The 22,590-nt window shown below is 43.9% G+C and overlaps 1 protein-coding gene across 1 annotated transcript in view; it reads left to right on the top strand.

The window, feature by feature from the left end:
- Positions 1-22,590, top strand: part of LOC310865836 (ryanodine receptor 2-like) — a gene marked incomplete at both ends in the record, with an annotated part of 126,701 nt that overhangs the window by 34,568 nt on the left and 69,543 nt on the right. The window contains 24 exons of the mRNA XM_083775046.1: positions 168-381; positions 836-1,489; positions 1,663-1,863; positions 2,357-2,468; positions 3,213-3,356; positions 5,318-5,594; positions 5,712-5,826; positions 6,635-6,767; positions 8,677-8,780; positions 9,761-9,896; positions 10,312-10,483; positions 10,758-10,866; positions 11,923-12,043; positions 12,445-12,614; positions 13,181-13,401; positions 14,244-14,334; positions 14,461-14,601; positions 16,241-16,398; positions 18,531-18,609; positions 18,923-19,012; positions 19,940-20,077; positions 20,370-20,447; positions 20,682-20,866; positions 21,121-21,236. Of these exons, the coding sequence (XP_083631172.1) occupies positions 168-381; positions 836-1,489; positions 1,663-1,863; positions 2,357-2,468; positions 3,213-3,356; positions 5,318-5,594; positions 5,712-5,826; positions 6,635-6,767; positions 8,677-8,780; positions 9,761-9,896; positions 10,312-10,483; positions 10,758-10,866; positions 11,923-12,043; positions 12,445-12,614; positions 13,181-13,401; positions 14,244-14,334; positions 14,461-14,601; positions 16,241-16,398; positions 18,531-18,609; positions 18,923-19,012; positions 19,940-20,077; positions 20,370-20,447; positions 20,682-20,866; positions 21,121-21,236 (3,959 nt within the window). The remainder of the gene's footprint in view (positions 1-167; positions 382-835; positions 1,490-1,662; positions 1,864-2,356; positions 2,469-3,212; positions 3,357-5,317; positions 5,595-5,711; positions 5,827-6,634; positions 6,768-8,676; positions 8,781-9,760; positions 9,897-10,311; positions 10,484-10,757; positions 10,867-11,922; positions 12,044-12,444; positions 12,615-13,180; positions 13,402-14,243; positions 14,335-14,460; positions 14,602-16,240; positions 16,399-18,530; positions 18,610-18,922; positions 19,013-19,939; positions 20,078-20,369; positions 20,448-20,681; positions 20,867-21,120; positions 21,237-22,590) is intronic.

Raw genomic sequence — 22,590 nt, 5'->3', positions numbered from 1 at the left:
TGCTCAACTAGGCCAATGCTACACCCCAAACTTTTCAAACCTAAAACTCTTGAACTGTAGGTCGTACAGTCAAAAACAGTGGAGCTTTCTAGGAGATAAATGGGTTAGGGTTAAAAAGGTCTTCCAAGGGATTCCAGGTTGACGATGGTCTTGTCTCTACTCTCTAGGTGTGTGGACATCCTGGAGCTGTCTGAACTCAGTGACCTCATGACGTTTCACCACCGCACCCTCCTCTTCTACTGCGCCCTCTGTTCCCTCGGCAACAGCAGAGTATGCCACGCCCTCTGCAGTCACCTGGACCAATCACAGCTTCTCTACGCCATTCAGAGTCCCCACCTCCCTGGCCCACTCCGCTCTGCGTTCTACCAGCTGCTCATCCAGGTTGGGGGCCCCGTTTACAGCGAGCGTCAACATGCATCTTGTATTCGGATTGTGTTTACATATTATATAGATTCCCCAAACAGAACAATTGTTATGGGTCGCGAGTAAATATCCCCTTATTACAAATTATTTAAAAAAAAAAGTTTTAACATGTATTTTTTCATCAATCAATTCTTTTTAAGTATTTCATAAATAATATAGAATTATCAAATAATTTCCAGAAAGAAAAAAAAATAACGTTTAAGAAGTATTGAAAATGAGCTTTGTAGATCTGCTATTTTCCTGTGCAAATTATGTCTAGTTTCTCTTTTGGGTCTTGAGCTAATACGTTAGGGAAACAACTGATCTGGCGGGATTATACAGCTGTATCCACAGTACCAACAAAACAAAAATCTGATTTCTCACTTACACAATACAGCTGATTTAGACTATTATTGCTATTTTTTTCCTATAGGTTCACCTCAGCTCCCACATGGCGGCTCGTCTAATGATGAGCAAGGAGTACATTGTCCCGATGACAGACCAAACCAGGGTTATCACCCTCTACCCTAGCCCGGCCAGTGGCGGTGTCAGAGGAGACCGTCGACCTTCGCGGGGCATCCCTAGCATGGGCCTCAGCACCTCCCTCAAACCCCAGATGAACTCCTCCTCACCTTGCTTTGTCAGGAGCAACAGAATAGTCGGAGATGGTGAGACGACATATACGGACAGCCCAGAAATCCCCCTGGACGTACTGAAGACCCTGGCCCTGGAGATGCTCACCACAGCCGTGCGCGCTGTGGGGCAGGGCGTGAGGGACCCTGAAGGGGGTAGCGTTGAGCGTCTCCTGGTTCCCCTCATCAGGTTGGTCTACACGCTGCTGGTGATGGGCGAGTTTGGAGATGAGGACCTGGGGAAAGTGCTACGACTGATAGAGCCTAGAGTATTCTCCAGAAAAGATGAACCCCAAGAAGTGGAAGTGGTAGAAGAAGAAGGGGAGGAGGAAGAGGACAAAGAGGCTAGTGATGGCGAATGTAAGATGGAGCAGGAAGGGAACAAAGACAAGACAGAGGACACCCCCAAACCAGGGCTTCTTCAGATGAAGCTTCCAGAAGCTGTCAAACTTGAGGTGAACATGCAGGTTACTCACGTGTAATATAATGTATTTCATGTTGTTTCAACTATGCCTGGGAAATATATGTTGAATCCTAATATGACATATTTCAGCTACAGTATATCTCAATAAATCATTTAGAATTTGAATCATAAAGCTGGTGAATAGCACAGTCTGTCTGTCCGCAGCTCTGCCAGGTGCTGTCTTACCTTTGCGACTGCCAAGTGCGCCACAGGGTGGAGGCTGTGGTGTCCTTCTCTGACGCCTTTGTCGGCAGGCTGCAGGACAACCAGCGTTTCCGCTACAAGCAAGTCATGCAGGCGCTCAACATGTCCGCCGGCCTCACTGCCCGCAAGACCAAGGAGTTCCGCTCACCTCCACAGGAACAGGTCAGTGGAGGGAAGCTGGGAAGGGCTGGTGAAAGAAAAACAGAATGATGATGGAAAGGTTTTTAGCTGTTAAGCTGGGATTTGGGCATTATGCAATTATGGTAATTCTATAAACTCTAAAAATAGAAATTGTAGAACGATCTGGTAATAGTTTTCAATAGGATGGTTATAATTGTAAGACTTCACATTAGTTTATTCTGTCGATGCAAAATAGTTAAAAAAGAAAAAGAAGACAACAAAAAAATTATATATATATATATATATATATATATATATATATATAAGTTTTTCGCACCAGGTCGATTTTATCAGTTTTTCCGCAGCTGTCTAGTGGGGTGTTGGCGACAGGCTGACAGCTAGTGATAGCCTACTACTTTCAGATCCACAAAACGCAGTGAATTCGGGTCATCAAATCTAATTTCGCTGTGGAACTACTTTCACCATATCTTCTATGTCTGTCTGCGTGCATTTGTATGATGTGCACCTGCTTCAGATCAACATGCTGCTGAGCTTCCGAGAGGAGACACAGCCAGATAACTGCCCCTGCCCAGAGGAGATCAGAGAGCTACTGCTAGACTTCCACACCTGCCTTATCACACACTGTGGTAAGATCACAATGTCTCACCTTGTAACACCATGCCTGATCCACTACAGTGGCTATTCTCTCTCTCTTTCTGTCTCAGCGTGTTCAGATTTCGGGTAATTGTGTGGGTGATATAGGCTGTTCCCCCTTCTCTCTCTTCCTCCCAATCTCTACCTAATCCTCTCTCTCCGTTTCTTGTCTCTTTTTCTCTCTCTGCACAGTGCACATGGTTTTTGAGGGGCGCTAGCCCCTCCTATGTTCAGCTTTGAGACACTAGTGCTTTTAGAAAAAAAACAGGTTTTTTGACAGCAGAAACTGCCAGTCATAAGTTCACCCCCCTCCCTATCTAATTATTGGACAGTATTAGGATGTTGATATTAACTTTGTATTCATCTTTAGGGCCCCAAATCACACCTTAGAAAGCACGAGTGTCTTATGTACTACTTATATTGTCTCATAATAATTTGTATAATGCGTTATAAACATGGAATACATAGCAAGTTATTACAAGTATTATAATACTTGATATTATAAGTCATTATAATAAAGTTTATAATGTGATATGATTAATCTTATAAAGTAAAACGATTATTTATCAGCGCTTGTACACTATATAATTATACATGTTTACGTGTGTTCATAACGTGGGATGCATAGCAAGTGTTAGTCTCAGACTAGCACGAGTACAAGAGAGGTCATCCTTGAGATGCGATGGCTCGAGGACATGCTTAATAATGACCTTAATTCCTTTGCTGTCCCTCTACAGGTATTGAAATAAACCCTGAGCCAGAGGATGACAAGGGTGTTGAAATATCCATGATGGACCGACTCCTCAGCATGGTGGGGAGGGTCACTCAACTGAAGCAGGTCTGCACAGAGACTGAGTTGGACAGTGGACCACAGAGTTCCAGTAAGTGTAACATCTACTGTAACTACTTTACAAGGTTTGTTTCCCATTTGTCTTATCATCTGTGCTTTGGTTAATAAGTATTATGCTGTATCACAGAATTAGCAGTCCTGTACTATTATTCACGTTATTATGCCAACAGTTGTCTGTTAATTATTACAGTTGCGTTGTCAGTGCACTTTGTGCGCCACAGTGAAGTTCTTGCATGAATTTCATGCTTTGCAGCATTTCTGATTCATATACAGTACCAATGTTAATGAGTGTTTCCCCAAGGCATTTCAGCTGAGGTGCGCAGCGCCGAGCTGCACATGCACTCCGTAGAGTTAACTTAATGTGATTTCTGACTGCCAGACGTTGGAGGAGCTAGCATCAAAAATAGCAGCTGTGATATACTGTAGCTTACAGCCTGCCTGGGAGCTGCCCAGCTTTTCATTTTGCTGGGCATCTGAAAGAAGAGCTCTTGGCATAGGGAAATTCACTGAGACGGATCCCATTGATGATTAGCTGCAAACAGATGGCACATTATGTTTTGAAATTAGCCCCCTAGGGAGGGCAGGTGCAGCATGGACCAGGTAAAAGCTTGGTCTTAGTAGCTTTCTCTCCACATCTCCACTTTCAGCAACTGTTTGGCAGAATCTGAAGTAACCTCAAGTAATGAGGTGGGTGTAAGCCAATCTAATGCAGAATTCCTACACAGCACAAGTGATGGTTTGCTAGCAAGACAGACCGGCAGCCTTATAAAGCGTTGATTGCAAGGTGCAAGTGCTAAATGGTCACATATGGGATTAATTCTCTTTGAGGGGCGCTAGCCCTACCTATATTCCACTATTAGTGTAGATTTTCGTCTTACACAAACATTAAATTCCCATTGACAATTAATGGAGAATATACGTCATGATGTACGATGACAAGAGCGCCCCTCACTTCACACGGGTGTGATTTTTTTTAGGAGTTAAGTAATATACTAAAATACATAATGAAGTAACAATAATGGCTTTAGTCAACCCACACTATCTCTAGGTCGTCCTCAGACGAGCCCTCCATCGTCGCTTCCAGTCATCGCGGTTCTCCATACATCGGTCCAGCTCGTTGGTGCTTTGCGCTCCTGTGTCGTTCTTTTTTATATATAATTTTTATCCCACACGTTTGTAACGCCTATTTTCATCCAGTGTCAATTATCTAATGTAATCCTGGGCTCTACACTCCCTCCGCCAACCTGGGGAGAGACCTCATGCTTCCTTCAATGCATGAGCATCCAAGCCGCTTCTTATCACCTGACGGGGGGAGTTTCCCCGGTTGGATTTAGCGCGTGGAAGGAACACGTTATTCTAACCAGTTCCTTTCCTCTCCATCAGGCCGGGGGGGCAGTTTAGAGACCAGGATTACTGCATGTTTTTTGTGAGGGTACCTACCCTAGGAGAACATGCAAACTCCACACAGAAAGGCCCTTTTGCCAGCCCCACCTAGGATATGGGCACTGATGACATGGAGGAGAGAACACGCCCACAGCATCCCCAGCGGGAATCGAACCCAGGACCTTCTAGCTGTGAGGCGACAGCTACCGACTGAGCCACCATGCCCCCTGCGTCGTTCTTGAGTACACCCACTGACCCACATATGTTAATGTGAGATGTTCCCGTGTGTTTGTTCCCACAGCACTAGTTTGCTAGCTGGCTGCTAGCTCTTGGTGTCTTTGCATGGCAGTGTCCTGCTAGTCTCATTCTCCTGGCTGCTATTTTCTGGCTGACCCATGGCATTCCATCATACAGATTCTTGTTGGTAACGTGTGCTCTTACTGATGTTAAGTACTGCACGCAGCATTCTGGTGTAGCACCCATCTAGGGTCCAGCATTCACTGCCGTATCGGAGAACGGACTCTACCAGCTACACAACTACTACACGGCTACTTTTTTTTAACCCCACCTACCATGTACTGGACTACTGGTACCTTTTTTTCTTCCCAGTGTCCCTCCAACAGCTGATCTCAGGAACGATCGTGCGATGGGCGCAGGAGAGCGTAATGGAGGACCCAGAATTGGTGAGGACCATGTTCTCGCTGCTACATCGCCAGTATCAGGGCTTAAGCGGACAGATGGGAGGGCCACTCCGCCGGACCTACACCATCAGCCAGGCCTCGGTGGAGGATACCGTCGCCCTCCTGGCCTCCCTGGGCCAGATCCGCTCCTTGCTCAGTGTCCGCATGGGCAAAGAGGAGGAGAGGCTCATGATCAGTGGACTAGGGTACGGAGAATGGGGATTTGTGCTGGGAAATGATGAAATGTTGACATACTGTACATATTAGACCTTTGTCTCATATACAGGAATGTTTACCTTTATGTCTCTTTTTTTTGTGTGCAGGGACATCATGAACAATAAAGTTTTCTACCAGCACCCCAACCTGATGATGGCTCTGGGCATGCATGAGACAGTGATGGAAGTAATGGTCAATGTACTAGGGGAGGGAGAGTCCAAGGTGAGTGAAGTAATGGTCAATGTACTAGGGGAGGGAGAGTCCAAAGTGAGTAATGGTCAATGTACCAGGGGAGGTAGAGTCCAAAGTGAGTGGTGATGGAAGTAATGGTCAATGTACTAGGGGAGGTAGAGTCCAAAGTGAATGGTGATGGAAGTAATGGTCAATGTACTAGGGGAGGGAAAGTCCAAAGTGACTCAGTGAGTGAAGTAATGGTCAATGTACTAGGGGAGGGAGAGTCCAAAGTGACTCAGTGAGTGAAGTAATGGTCAATGTACTAGGGGAGGGAGAGTCCAAAGTGACTCAGTGAGTGAAGTAATGGTCAATGTACTAGGGGAGGGAGAGTCCAATGTGACTCAGTGAGTGAAGTAATGGTCAATGTACTAGGGGAGGGAGAGTCCAAAGTGACTCAGTGAGTGAAGTAATGGTCAATGTTCTAGGGGAGGGAGAGTCCAATGTGACTCAGTGAGTGAAGTAATGGTCAATGTACTAGGGGAGGGAGAGTCCAAAGTGACTCAGTGAGTGAAGTAATGGTCAATGTACTAGGGGAGGGAGAGTCCAATGTGACTCAGTGAGTGAAGTAATGGTCAATGTACTAGGGGAGGGAGAGTCCAATGTGACTCAGTGAGTGAAGTAATGGTCAATTACTTGGTGTAACTTTGACTTTATTGAACGTCAATTGTTCAACAGCAAGATGGGAAAATAAAGATTGTCTTGCTGTTTTCAGTAGGATTTTCATGAGTTTTCCTTTTTTATCTACCTTTTATTCTGCATCCGTTTTTCATGTTATTTCTGTCGTTTCTCCTGCTAGGAGATCAGCTTTCCCAAAATGGTGGCCCACTGTTGTCGTTTCTTGTGCTATTTTTGCCGTATCAGCCGCCATAATCAGGGAGCCATGTTTGACCACCTCAGCTACCTGTTGGAGAACAGCAATGTTGGGCTAGGTTAGTCCTACTCCATCACAACTCTTGAGTTTGTGTATTCACTACTTTTACATTACAAACAATCTCACCCATAAGGTCAGTTAATGAATGTAGTATTGTATCAAACTACTGTAACAAGTACTTTTACTTTCAACACACTGTACAACATCTACAGTGGTCTGGCATGTTTATAGGACATTCCATTTTCCAAAGAGTGTACAGTATGTTCCCTCAACCCTAACCTTAACTTCAACCCCCCCAAAGCTAAACTGAGAACATTATGGCTGAGGGAACATAGAGCTGAGGGAATATACAGTAGGGCTGACACCTTCCAAAAGCATACAAATCTACTTGCATTTGAAACTTGCATTTTTCTTCTCAAAGTGCAGATTTATTTCAAAAGTCTAGCTGAAAATAAATAGGCCTTGGAGAAAAGACTGAAGACTATTGTTACATTCCCCTTTGAATGTCTAGGGGTATATCAAGAAGAGGATGCAACACGGCTGACATAAGAGTTGTTATTTATTGCCCGGCAAGATGATAAGGTGTACACAACAGGACAGAAGGTGGTTCACACACAGTTCACATAGTATATACGTCTATATCTCTATATGTAAGCAGTGGAATATATCTATATCTCTATATATCTACCTCCTTCTATCCTGGCAACCTGTAAGCGACTAATAACGATAGTTAAGGGTTTCCAACCAAATCAAAATAAGGGAAGAGCCCTTTACACGATGTGTATACGAGGAACAGTACAAGGGGAACCGGCTGTATGGGGCAACTTAGCAAAACAATCAAAACTATCTAACCCTATTCTGGATCGACTGAGCCCTCTAACTAAACCTAATCTAGAAAAGAGGGGTTACACAAGATTTAACTGCCTAAACTCCCTACTCTACCTACTTCCTAACAAAAGGTTATACAATAAACATGCTCCCATACTCCGGGCACATTACATATATATCCTCTCTACATATATATATATAATCACTGGTACCCTCAGGTAATGAGACAGGTAAAGGCTCTGGGTGCTCCCCACAGGTGAACTGAAGACCCAGGCCTATGCCTTACACAGAATACACACAGTATTGAGCGTTTAACTAGCTCCGAACGGACAGAGTACTGCACAGTATGGGTGACTGAGAGACAATGCCAACGATCAAGCGGCACAGCTGCTGTTAAGTAGTGTTCCCAGGCTGGTCCTCTGAGAGCGGATTGGTTCCACAGCAGATCAGACCTGTGACTGAAAGAACTGATCAGCACTCTGTATAATGTAACCTATTCATGATATATTATAATTATATATATATAAGCATAACCATGTTATCATATAATATATATATATAAATACAATCATCAGGTTATCATCTCATAACTATATATAATCCCCGATTATGTAACAACTATATTCAGACGTCCATACATTATTAACTCTTACCGCCAACACCCCATCTGGTGTCTGAAGATTGTGTACTCCAGGACAAGCTTGTTTTGACCCAGAAAGAAGAATCCAAGATATTCTATTCTATTCGATTCTAAAAACTGAATTCCGATAGACGGCATAAGCCAGCAGAATCTTCATTTCAGTTTTTTTCTTTGTTGGTTTTCATCGCACCCGAACCGGAGTGCGTAGAGAAGACAGTAATCAATTTATATTAAAATAGGCGTCAAAAGGCAATCTCAGCACAGAGGGCGTTTGGACCATGGGAGGCATCAAAAGGCTCTCGGCGGTAAAAGAGTGATGATGTTTAAGCCAACAATAATTGTGAGTTATTCACATGTGTTCAGTATCATTTTAATTGCTTTGGAGAAAATGTAAACAATTGCGAAATCTAAAAGTAACGCCATTAACTTCAGATGGTTTATGCACAGTATGGCTGATAGTAATGAATAGATAATGGCATAATTATCGTCATTTCCACAGCCTCTCCATCCATGCGTGGTGCCACTCCTCTGGATGTAGCAGCAGCCTCTGTTATGGATAACAATGAACTGGCCTTAGCACTGAGGGAGCCGGACCTAGAGAAGGTGACTTAATTCTCTCACATCCTCTGTATTCTGTATATGTAGTACTACTACATGTTCAAGGTGCTATTGTCACATGCACATACTGGTACTGTCAAGGCCGGATTTGCCCTCCCAAGGGCCCCCGGGCTAGACAAAATTGTAGCCAGTGGTGCACTAATGCATTTTTATTTTTTTACAGCAAAATGGTGCTCTATAAAATCACAGTAGAGAGATGAGCAATAAAGAATAAAGCCACTAATAGTGCACTAATGCAGTTGCCAGCTTTACAGGAAAATATTGGGGGCATTTTATTTTAATTTTGGTGTAATTTTGAGCTACCCAGCCCCCCAAAAGAGAGAGAGAGAGAGAGAGAGAGAGAGAGAGAGAGAGAGAGAGAGAGAGAGAGAGAGAGAGAAAGAGAGAGAGAAACACACACACACACACACACACACACACACACACACACACACACACACACACACACACACACACACACACACACACACACAGACAGACAGACCACTGTGCATGCATGGCAGGCTTTAGGGCTTTCCACAGCTACCCCACAACACAGCATCACTCATGTCTGCAGTGCAGACAGCAGAGCAGAAGCTCTCAATGTTTAACCATAATAATAAATATACAATAACTAAACATACATTTCACTTGAATCGTAATTTTCCGGCAGCGGCTGACTTGCGGGCCGCGTCGCGGTTGACGGCGGCGACAAAAAAGGAGCCCAGACTCAACATTTCAGCCTCCTAGATAAAGACTGTAGCCAAGGGTGGCTGCCTGCCACGGCCACCAGGGTGTGAATTTGCGGCGATGCCCCAATAATCAGTTTAGTTCCCAATATACTGTATCTATCATGCCAAATGTGGCAGATCTATTACAAAGTGAACAATGGGTTGTGGCAGATCTATTACAAAGTGAACAACGGGTTAGCCATGCCACCCCACTCTGTACCATACCTGATTCTTCTCTCCATATTCCCTCCCCAGGTGGTCCAGTACCTAGCTGGCTCTGGTCTCCAGAGCTGTCCACTGCTGGTGACTAAAGGCTACCCTGACATTGGGTGGAACCCAGTGGAGGGTGAACGTTACCTGAATTTCCTGCGCTTTGCCGTATTCTGCAATGGTATCCAATGAGATCTAAATTATTTGAATGTCCTCTTATTTCAGCAAATGATACAGCCACCGCTTTCCCCCCACTTTACAAATTCTTGAACTTATAACTTAAGTAGGTAGGTATGAACTGTAGGTAGCTATTAAAATGATTGTGACATACTAAAAAAAACATTGCCTTTATTGTCATAACATTTCCATATACTGTAGTATAATAATGGAGGTTTAGTGTATGGATTGGAAGCATAGACTGTAAAAATGAAGATTGGAAGATTAGATGCTTTACTGAAACTATAGACCTAGTTGAAAACTCTTGCGGGAATTCACATGAATAGATCACATACAAATGTCCTTTAAAAAAAAGCTGTGCAATCTGGTCCAATCAGTATTTGATCTTTCTCGTCCCATGTTATGTGTGTCCGCCTCAGGGGAGAGCGTGGAGGAGAACGCCTACGTGGTGGTAAGGCTGCTGATTCGCAGGCCAGAGTGTTTTGGCCCCGCCCTGCGAGGAGAGGGCGGAGACGGCCTCATGGCTGCCATGGAAGAGGCCATCAGGATCTCGGAGGACCCTTCCATGGACGGACCTGTCACTACATTCCAGTGAGTCTATGGGCTCCATTTTGCGTCACCGCTAAACCCCTTATCCCTAAACTTCTTTGTGTTTTTTTACTATTTTGAAAAACATTTTTGAATAGTTCAACTAGCCAATCTACATTGACACGCTGTGAGCTTGTAGACTGGCCATTTTAACTATTGAAAAATGTTTTGCGAAATAGTAAAAAATAGGCAAAGAAGTTTAGGGATAAGGGGTTTAGCGGTGACGAAAATGGAGCCCATACTATGTGTCTAATGTAACCACTGTTCCCCCCAACAGAAATGTCTGTCAGGATGATGGTGATGACTTCATCCATATGGGACACGCCATCATGAGCTTCTACTCGGCCCTTATTGACCTGCTAGGTCGCTGCGCTCCAGAGATGCATGTGAGAGAGTTTCCTTTTCTTCAACGCCACTCCCCAGTCAATACCCCCTGATGACTATTGAATTCTATTCATAGTTCACCAGCAAATTGGCCGTCATGGGTGATTACTGAGACTTCTCTGGGGATGAAGGTGATGGAGGACGGGATTGACTGTTCATTAGTAAACCTTTCACATCAGAGAGCGTTTGATACATTTACACAGATTCTAAAAATGTCTTCTACATCCTGACAGTTTTCAGAAAAAGCTATGTTTCTATGTCAGTCGTTCTTCGATTTTTCAAAAATAGCAGACCTATTCGCAACCGGTGGCGTGCTATGAGCTTGTAGATCTGCTATTTTTCAATAGCTAAATTATAACATAATGCTTAAAACACCAAAAGGGGTTCCCGCCCAAAATGGGTTAACTCAGAGAAGGTACAAATGTAACTAATGTTCACTCTCATTCTACATTCACATGGTGGTGACAGACGCTGCAAAATGACCAAGCATGACAAGCTGTAATGCTGCTGAGTCACAAGTATTGACGTGTTGCTCAAGCTACTGTGTAAATGAAGAGGTCAGGGTTAAATGACACAGGGACCTGATTAACGGCAAGATTAATTCTTCCATTTACAGAACGGAGCAGGAATTGTGGGGAGAGGGAAGGTGAGTGATTAAGCATTTGAAAGGGGCATAATTTTGTAGCTTTTTATCGCTGGCTCCCATTGCAAATGGAGCCTAGGCCCGGTCCGCTGGCGTAGCGGTCCGGGTACCAATAGACTCAATGTAGCCTGGTTCGAGTCCCGATGCCCATTGCTCCGTCTCACTCCCCATTTCCTGTCAACCTGCTATATTATCAATAAAGGTATAAAAAGAGTCAGAGTTACAAATTAATGAATGAACACTGAGCATTTTGCTCAGTACTCATCAGCCAAAGTGGTGAGTCCAGCTGAGATATGAGCCTAATATATGCTCTGCTATTTTCCGTACGCCACATTGCAACAGATTCATGAGCTCAGTAGCCTGTAGCTGTGGCTATTTTGGCCATTTTTGTTAAATCAGGCTTAATGTTCTCCAGCTGATCCATGCCGGGAAGGGTGAAGCCATCCGCATCCGAGCCATCCTCAGGTCTCTCATCTCCATCCAGGACCTGGAGGGGATCATCAGCCTCCCTTTCCAAATCCCTGTTTTGGCCAAAGGTAAGAACACTGTGTCTGCACTAAAGCCTAATTTATTTTTCCTCATTATGAACTTTCATCATGAACTGAATTAGTTATTTCTAGCGAACGAAGCAGTGAGTGAAATATAAATTAGGCTTTACTTGTAGGGCTGCAACGTTCTGTCTCAGTTTATCTTTTGATAGTTTTTTGGATTATTCAATTAATCTATAATCTATGAGATTAATTTGGATATGAGGGTAAAATAAGGTAAAAAGTACAAAGTTCGGGTAATGTTTTCTGAACCCAAATGACTTCATGTTTAGTTGAGATCACTGATCCAGTTTTGCAGTTGGTGGGAACACATTTTAGTATCAACTGAAGAAATGTTTTTCTTCACACAATCAAAAACCTAGGCTTGTTTACTTGTTGGTTCCCACCAGACGGCACGGTGCTGGAGCCGGACCCAGCTGCAGTGTTCTGTCCAGACCACAAAGCAGCCATGGTTCTTTTCCTTGACCGGGTCTACGGTGTCCAGGACGAGGGCTTTCTTCTCCACCTGCTGGAAGTGGGTTTCCTGCCCGACCTGCAGGCGGCCGCCTCGCTCGACACTGTGAGGGACGAATTCATTTCAACTGGACACCTTCGCCTTAACACCACTGGGCTGATCGGCTGTGATTTAGCATTGATCTACAACACCTGTGACTATCACCTGCTACATTACACACAATCTACACCCCCTGACTTCAGCTTTGGCTCGTCACATCATTAACTGTGTTTACCCATTGATTATCACCACCGCAGAGATTATACAGTTGTACTGTTGAAAAAAGATTTGCCATGCCTGTTAACATGCCGCGGAGATCCACATAATGACTGAAGTGTTTTTTTTTATAACCCACTGCACTGGAATCAGCTTAATCAGTATCACTCAAACAATACTGATTCAATTAGATTGTTTTCTTGAAGCATGTTTGTAATCGCTGCAGTCTAAACTCCTGGCCACTAAGAGGCAGTGTTGGACACACCGCATCAAACCATTGATGGATAACCTATTGTAACCTCTTCCTCTCATATATATATTTATATATATATTTTTTTAAAGGATTACAATTAGATTGTTGTTGCTACATATCTCTTCTTTCTCTTTCTTCTTAGTTATGTTCTCTTCCTTTGCAGACGGACCTGGGCTCCACTGACATGGCCCTGGCCCTCAACAGGTACCTGTGCACAGCCGTGCTGCCCCTGCTCACCAAGTGCTCGGCTCTGTTCTGCGCCTCAGAGGGCCAGTCCGCATTGGTGGACAACCTCATCCAGGCCATCTACTGCCTGTCCAGGGCCGTCAGTCTGACCAAGGCTCAGAGAGACTCCATCGAGGACTGCTTACTTGCAGTCTGCAGGTAGGCCCATGCAGCGCTCCGGGGCTGAACGAACGTGTTGAAGTGGGTCATAGGGTTCCATGGCTGTGGTTGTAGAAAAATACAAAAACATTTATTCAGCCTCCGTTTGCACAGAGGAATATCAATATTTCAGAAACTCTATTGCATATGCAATATAGTACGCGTGCGTGCGTGCGTGCGTGTGTGTTAGTGTTTCTTTCTTTTTCTTTTTGCATTATTTTTCCTATTATACTAAAAGTAGTTCTTTGCTTCAGTTTTGATAAAATCAATCAACCAAACATAGACACCTTTTTGAAAGCAGTAAAACAATATTAGAATTCAGTGAAGGCCATAGAGTTACCTCATGTATATTTATGGTTTAAAAGGGAAACAAATAATGAATGAAGTAAATAAAGTATTCTCACTGCTTTAAACCCGAGCGGGCTTCATCATATTGAAGGTGACTGGTTCTAAATTAAATGTCACTGTGGGAATGACTTTTATTTATTTAATCACAAAATCTTGCGCTCGGGGTCTGTGTAGCACAGGGGACTGAGGTTCAATTCCTCTGCGGTGCCTATGGCTCGGCCGGGTGATCCAATGAATACAATTGCCCGTGTCTGTGGGTGGGAAGCCGCCATGGGATTGTGTGTGTATTTGCCACTGCACTAGTGGAGATTAAGTGATCTTCGAGTCGCTACACGTCATGTTCTCCAGTTGAAGAAAATAATAACCGTAATCGTATCTGTCACACTGTCTTATCAACTGTGATGTGATCAATCACAGCATTGTTTCTCGTGTGTGCGTTTGTGTGCACATACATTTGTGTGGGTGTGGGTGTGTGTGCATGTTTCTGTCATCAGTAAACTCCAGCCATCTGTGATGCAGCCACTCCTCAGGCGCCTTGTCTTCGATGTCCCCCGAATCACAGACAACACTGAGATGCCCCTCAAGGTGACAGGACCACAATGACAACTCAATTGATTTTTTTGATGTTTGCATATATGCATACACACACACACACGTCACACACACATTCAATCCATTTGATATTGACCACTGTCACAACTTGTGCACCAGCTGCTGACCAAACACTACGAGCAGAGCTACAAATACTACTCTCTGATTGGCGGGTGGGGGAATCTGGGCTCCGCTTCGGAGGAGGAGCTCCACCTGTCCAGGAGGTTATTCTGGGGAACGTTGAAGGCATTGGCAAAGCAGGTAAAACCAGTAGAAACCGTCGTCAACGCTCCTTAATCTTTAATCCTTCAGGTCAAATTGACAGTTTTTTTTCTCCCGCGATCCCATTGACCACTCTCTCCCCCTATTAAGGCTTCAAATACTCTGACCCCCCCACCACCCTCCTGGGTTGACATTGTCTTTTAATATCAATTAACATACACGTTGGCTACGCTTCATTTGGTTTAGGCTACAAGCAGAAAAATGCATGCAACTTGTGTCTGCGAGAGAGAGAGAGAGATACCTTGATATCGAAAGCAAGTGAGTTGTTGTCCGCTGCTCGCTTGCACACAGCTTACAATGGACGGACAGCCATGTTTTTATCTTTTGACTGACACAATATTTAGAGGTTGGTATATGGTGGCGTATGCCGTACGTGTCACGAGGTGTGACGGACTGACGGCCATATATGGTGGAGTCACTGGCATGACATGTCACGAGGCGTGACGGACTGACGGCCATATATGGTGGAGTCACTGGCATGACATGTCACGAGGCGTGAGGGACTGACGGCCATATATCGTGGCGTGACATGTCACGAGGTGTGAGGGACTGACAGCCATATATGGTGGTGTGATGGATGGAATGACTGATGGGCTTTGCAGGTTTTCATAGTAATCTGCGACCTACAGTCGTAATAATAACTAATAATACATCAATTGGAATACAGGTTATTTTCCCCCATTTCCTGACAAGTTACAGTTTTGGACATACAAGGTATCCATCTGAAAGCGACAATATGGAGCTACTTGGAAGAAACAGTGCCCCCTCAGATGTCAACACACAACACATTTCTTTCCCAGATCCTTGCCATATGAAGCGTAACATCCCACTATTGCTTTCAAGCCTACAGACGAGAAAAGGACAGATGCAATCGATGCAATTCAATCTCCTCTGTGTTCAGGGGAGGTCCCCCTCTTGTGATCAGCATATTGCTGAGTGGTGCTTATCTGACTCATCCAAAACATGAAGACGTTAAAGACAGAAGAAGGTTCAAGGTTGTTGCAGCCTCAAACATCCCTCAGACGTTTAGGCTGTAGTCAGCATTGTAGAGTACCGCACGGTTTCCACATGGATGACTATACAATACAGTGTGAAGAGGGTGTGTGTGTGTGTGTGTGTGTGTGTGTGTGTGTGTGTGTGTGTGTGTGTGTGTGTGTGTGTGTGCGCGCCATAGGAAACAACACGCACTACATTGCATGCTTCCAACTTGCATATTTACCGTACAGTTTGCATTTGTATGGCATACTGTTATTGCGCAACATTTTATTGTGGCGCAAATTACATCACATTTTCTACATTCACCTACCCCTCCCCTTTTCACTGCACGCACACACGCACACCTGGATGACTGGGCGCCTTTTTCTATTTTTTGGGCGTGGCGTTAGTAATGATAATAAGATCAGAATATAGAGCTTTAAATCTTAAACAAGAAACAAACAAAAACAGAAACATACAGCTCCTTTAATTAATACTCTGGAATAGGTGTTTGTACAAATCTGAATCTAAATTTGTACCATTTCTCAACATCCTATATCCTTCTCTATTCCTCCCTCTTCTTCCATTATACCTCTTTCAAATGTCCCTCACTTCCTGTCTGTCTCCGTCTCTTCTTCCACAGCCCTATGAACCAGAGTTATTCAGGTTGTCTCTGGAGTGCCTGACTGTGGTTGCCAGTGCCCTGCCTCCCGACCACATGGACCAAAGCTGTGTCAAGGAGAAGAACGGCTCCGTGGACGCAGATGACCAGTTTGACCCCCAGCCTGTAGACACCTCCAGGTACTGTATGTAAGCCAGTAACCAGAAGTAGCAAGTGCACCAATAACTTCTGAGCTCATCCCCTCTTCTACTCTTGCAGACGATGCAGTGGCCAAATTATTTCCTTTTTATGTATTTATGTATTTTTTAAGATCTGTGCTTTTGTTAGTGAAAGTGCACAGACGAAAGAAGAAAAGAAGAATAACCGAACATCTTTTTTGTATATACTCATAAGGAACATTCTACACAAGCAATGCAAGGTAGCATTTGTAAGATTAAAGGGAAACTTCACCCTTTTTTCAAAAGAAAATATGTTAATGACGTTTAGAAGATTTAGAACACTTTCCTGGGGGTCTTTATGTGTGTAATATGTGGTTTTAGATATTTGAGATCCTCCTTGTGAAAATCTTTAACATCTTTAACATATATTAAAGACATTTTAAGTGTTCTATCATGTTCAGTAGAGTAGTGGTTCTCAAACATTTTAATGTCAAGGACCGCCAAATAGAACTATTTGGCCATGGACCACCATTTGAAAAGATGTTATCCCAGGGACCCCCGCAAGAGACATTTTTCAACATTTGCCAATATGTATCTATATTATTTGAAAACTACTACTACTGTAGGAGAATCCCTGTAGGAGAACCAGTGCAGTAGGCAGTAAGGTTGGGCGATATGCCAATTTTTTTCAACCGCCCATCGTCTGACAAATATTCGCCGATTAACGATGTATTCGTGTCATAAAGGTAAAGTGAGAACAGCTCACTGCAGGTCGCAAAAAAGCCAGATCTACAAGCTCTCAAGGCGCCGCGTCCTGCCTGTTTTTGCAGCTCCGTTCGCTAGGCGTTGAGAGCTTGTAGATCAGTCTGTTTCTGCAGCACAGCTGCGCAGCCAGGGTAACTTGCTCCCTTGCCTCCCCGCACCGGTCAGTCGGAGGCTCGGAGCGGAGCAGCGGAGCCCACAAGCTGCTGCGGCCGGGCTGCTGCTGATCTACAAGCTCTCAAGGCATCGCGTCCTGCCTGTTTTTGCAGTGCCGTTCGCTACGCGTTGAGAGCTTGTAGATCTGTCTATTTTTGCAACGCTGGTGTCGGTGTTCGTTCACGTTGTCAATAAAAATAACTTAGATTACAGGCGGATATGAAGTTCAATCAGTGGGTTGCAGCACCAGTAGGGGCTACACGCTAAGCTAATGCTAAGCTAAGCGCTATTATGATCCCCGAGCCTATACACTGACACTAGTAGACAGTTTCTTTATTTTCCCCCCCGACTTCACGGGTGAGGCATTGGGATTGTGATGAGACACGAGACAGCAGTGTGTGTGCATTCTGTTGTGACTGTATATTATTAAACTGCATGGGTCTGGACTCCGGAGCTTAAACAACATGTAGGCTACAGCCTTCCTCAGCTCCCAGGCTCCCAGCCTTTACTTTGGCTGGCGGCTGTGCCGTAAGTGCCGTGCCCCGGTGCCCGATGCTGCTGAGTGCGGGGACTGTGGGAGCATACATTATAACGGAGGAGGTGATTTCCACCTGGCCGCTGTTACTACTTTGCTGGGCCAAATTGATTCACATGTTGCTCACACTTTACAGGTTAATTGGGCTAAATCGTCCCGAGAAATCGCCTAATAAAGATATTCGGCGATTGGATTCGTATATTCGCCATTGACGATGTATTCGTATCGTCACCCAACCCTAGTAGGCAGTGCAGTATGTAAAAGAAGGAAGTGTTACACACTTCAGTACCAGATGCAATTGAAAACTGTGTTTGTTATGTGTGACCCTTCCTCCTTCTCTTCACAGTAGATTGAACTCACTGGCCTTGTGGATAGAGTGTCCGCCCTGAAACTGGGAGGTTGGGGTTCAATCCCCGTCCGGGTCATACCAAAGGCTCAAAAAATGGGACCCAATGCCTCCCTGCTTGACACTCAGCATCAAGGGTTGGATTGGGGCTAAGTCCCTGCGACATACGCATGTCCAGGGGGTGTACTTGTACATCAAGCTGCCTCACGCTACAGAAACAGGAGATAGGCTCCTGCCCTATGGGCCTCATGGCTCGGCAAGGCCATGAGGCTTACTTTAGATAGTATTGACCTGACGGTGCCCCCTGTTGTGGAACTGGAAATTGAGCTAAATCATTTTCTCTCCTTGAACCAGTGTGACAGTGCCGGAGAGACTGGCGTCAGTGGTGAATAAGTATGCCGAGCATACCCATGAGAAGTGGTCACTGGACAAGGTAATATCATGACGCTCATCCATCACATTTGAAGGGGTCTGTTAGGGCCTGACAGAGTGATGTATGATAACGCAGTCAGAACTCTGCTCACTTACCAATACACTTCCTGGATAATGAATGTCTGTTGGGCTGCACGCAGACGTTTTGTCTGTGTCGTGTTTCGTCCTGGGCACTAACTGGAGGAGATTAGCCCTATATTGTATACCTGTTATCTAACATATGGCCGTGTGTGTGTGTGTGTGTGTGTGTGTGTGTGTGTGTGTGTGTGTGTGTGTGTGTGTGTGTGTGAGAATCTGCTTGTTGTCTCTGTCAGTTTGCCACTGGCTGGGTCCACGGGGAGCAGCTGTGTGAAAACAGTAAGGTTCACCCGCTCCTCAAGCCGTACAGGGCGCTGGCTGAGAAGGTAAAACAGCAAAAAAAAAATATATATATATATATATATATTTTTTAAACTTAACTTCTGGCTTCTGACTGTAGTTTGTAATCATCTCTCTTATCATGATATGATGACTCGCTGTACGGCTGTAGTGCATGTGTGTATGTGTGTGAGCTGCTGTACTACCTAAATAACTCATTTTTAGGGGTTAGGGCATTGTAAAAACGCTAAAATAATAAAATAAAGGTAAAAAAAATCGGGTGTCGTTCGCCAAGCAGTCGCACCCCCAGGCGTCAAGTTCAAGCTCCGCCTATGACTGTCTGTGCTTATAAAATCAAATCCCCCCTGAGCTACGCCCCACATTCTGTACTTTTTCAATGTGACAAATTGCAAAAAATAGTCGATGTGAGCTTGCAGATCTGCAATTTTTTCTATTTTTGAAAACAGTTAAATTCTGCTTTCTGAAAACTTGAGAATTTTCACCGATAATGACATGGCTAAAATAGGGACGGTCCTTGAATAATTTCCCCAGTGACAAACTGTGAAGTAAGTACTTTTTTAAATGGCTCTGAACATTTAATTTGAATAATTTCCATTTTGGGAATGCATTAGTATAAACCTGTGTGAAATGCATGCATGTACAATTCAAATCAAAGAAAAGCTTCCAGTGCTTGAACGATTCAGCTTCCTGTGCCTTGCATATATAGTATTATGCACTGCTAGTTTTTAAAATATTCATATATACAAAACCGCTATTTTTCACTCTACTCTACTGCAAGCATTGCCTTTGGTGATATACTCTTGTTAAATGTTTTTTTGTCACAGTGCCTACGTACTATATACTAAACTCACAAATGTTATTTTAATTCTGAGAGTGTACAAATGTGACCATGTGGAAACCCATGCACATCCTCTCAGAGTTGAATAGTGGTTCAAATTGAGTGAAATGTCCAGGATAAAGAAGCTTGCCGCTGGGCCATTAAGGAGACTTTAAGGAGCATGCTGGCCTTCGGATGGACCATTGAGAGGACCAGAGCAGGCGACGTGTTTGACCTGCATACCTGTTCACGCAGGATCTCTCAGGCTGGACAAGTATGTTTGTACCCCTACAGATTCCTACACATCCATCTCTGCACCATTATGCATATGTGTGTGTTCTGTGTTTGTGTGTTGTGGTGTGTGATGTGTGTTTTTCACGAGACACAGAAAGCAAACACCCCAAAACAAACAAGATACAATGAACCAACAACACATAACCTGACATAACCTGTAAAACACAATACAGACATAACAAAAAATTACAAATGCAACAACTTAATGAAAACAACCGACAACGTATCCCATGGCCCACCACCGCCATTAATTGTTTTATTGTCTACTATAGTTGTCCTTTGAGGGAGCGTCAACCTTCACCCCCAAACCAATGGACATGAGCAGCATCACCTTGTCCTGGGACCAGTGTGTAAGTCGTAACGTGTTTTATTATGTTGTGCTTGGGGTGTAGGTCATACCGTGTTTTATTGTCTTGTCCTGCGACCAGTGTACCGTATAATGTGTTTACACACTGCAGTATTTGGTTGGTTACACATTCGCTGCAGCATTCAGTTGGTTACACATGCACTAGACTCCAGTATAAAGTATTATGTGTGGAAAAGAGTCGCAGCTAAACACGACATCGTTACTGTTGTGTTTGTAGTCCATGGCGGAGCAGTTGGCTGAGAACTACCACAATGCTTGGGCCAAGAAGAAGAAACTAGGAGGAGTGGGGCATTCCATGCTGGTGCCCTATGACACCCTAACAGCCAAGGACAAGGCCAAACTCCGGGAGAAAGCCCAGGATGTCCTCAAGTTCCTTCAGCTGAATGGTTACACCGTGTGGAGGTGATGGCCACAGTAAATTGCACATTTAAGTCGATGTGCTACAATAGCACAGTGTGATATGAAGGTAATGAGGCATTAAGAGGTTAGGAGCCTTTCTCAAGGGTACTGCTATCTTAACACTGTGGCTGTGGCATCACATCCTGACCTGTAAGCCAGTGGCCATTTGAAAATCAGCACTATCAGTTGTAACATAATTGTAATGCACTATTGAACTCGTGATTTTACAGTCTGTGATTATATGGCCTCCTGTACAGGGACAGGAAGACAGTGGATATGGACTCACCGGCCATCGCCAGGCGCTTTGCCTACACTCTCCTGCAGCAGCTACTGTGCTACTCTGACGAGGCCCAGGAAAACATGCTGGAGCTGGGTAATGTAGTCTCATACACATAAGAGCTTCATAATATTCCTATCACAGAACCGTATTTTGGCCAGCATGTGCATTTGTGATTTGTCATTACATATTACTTATGGGATTTTTAAATAAAACTCAAAGCAAAATGGCTAAAAATGTATTTTCGGCCTATTCGGTTTCGGCTCAAATAAGCCGAAAAATATCACCGAATAGTAGTAGTGGTCCTAAAGTTGTGAATCGAACTAAACTGCGGGAAAAACACAGATGTACAAGCCCAACGCGCTGTGCATTGCGACGGGTAGATAGCTTGTAGATCTGCTACTTTCAGCGCAGGAAGGGCGCATGCTTATGACGCTCTTGCATCAGCGCAGCAGTCACAACACAACACACAAGCAGCAGTCACGGAATGCTTCAATGCACAGGCAGATCCGACACAACTTTATTGCATACATCTGTGCTTTCATCCAAGCTTCCATAGCCTTTTAAATCTTATTTCCCATCCACGGGCACAAGCAACTCTTCCACCCGATCTGTGGACGGGTGGTGTTGACGAGGGAAGCTATAGCTAGCAATAGCATGGGAGCTAACGTTAGTTTTAACCGTACTTTCCATCTGTTCCCCAACACCTCACACAATGATACTGTATCGTTGCGTCTGCCCATGTTTAATGGTCATGAAGGGTTTCACTAGCAGGCAGACCTGTCAAAACGATGCACTTCCCAAAACTCAGAGACATGCCACCACCTATAAATTCAAACCCACCTCTGGAATATTGCTATCTCATTCCACTTTAATTTATTTTATTCCATAGTCTTAGTTTTTCTCTAATAAAGTTGTTTTTATTTGTTTTCTCATGTTCTCCTTGAAAAGTGTCTAAGTACTCAGAGAAGCTTTATATAAATAATATTATTATCACTATTATTATTACTACTTGTTTTATTGCCTATGCTTATGTAGAAAAAAAAGCTCACTGCTCAGGTCAAATAGGCCTATTGATATGCGATTCAAATGTGATTAATTGAGATTAATTAATCACAAAGCCTCCAATTAATTATATGTTTTTTAATGGACCCATAAGTGTTTATTATTTAAGTTAGGTTTTGCCAAAATCATGTATTTTGCCATAATCAGGTAGCTTTACAACAAATATGTATTCGGCTATTCGGTATTCGGTTTTCGGCCAAGAATTTCCCTTTCGGTGCATCCCTAATTATTATTATTATTATTATACATTATTCTTCAAGTTGTAATCATTATTACCTGTAATTATTGCATTTGTCATTCATGAATGAAGAAATACAGGAAATTGGTGACTTGGTGAGAGTCATGGAGTCAAGGTTTTGTTGTCATGTCAAACTTCATAATGAAG

This window comes from Protomyctophum parallelum (assembly GCF_964188405.1).
Source record: "Protomyctophum parallelum genome assembly, chromosome: 10".
Taxonomy (NCBI): domain Eukaryota; kingdom Metazoa; phylum Chordata; class Actinopteri; order Myctophiformes; family Myctophidae; genus Protomyctophum; species Protomyctophum parallelum.
This window is presented reverse-complemented; position numbering and strand designations above follow the sequence as displayed.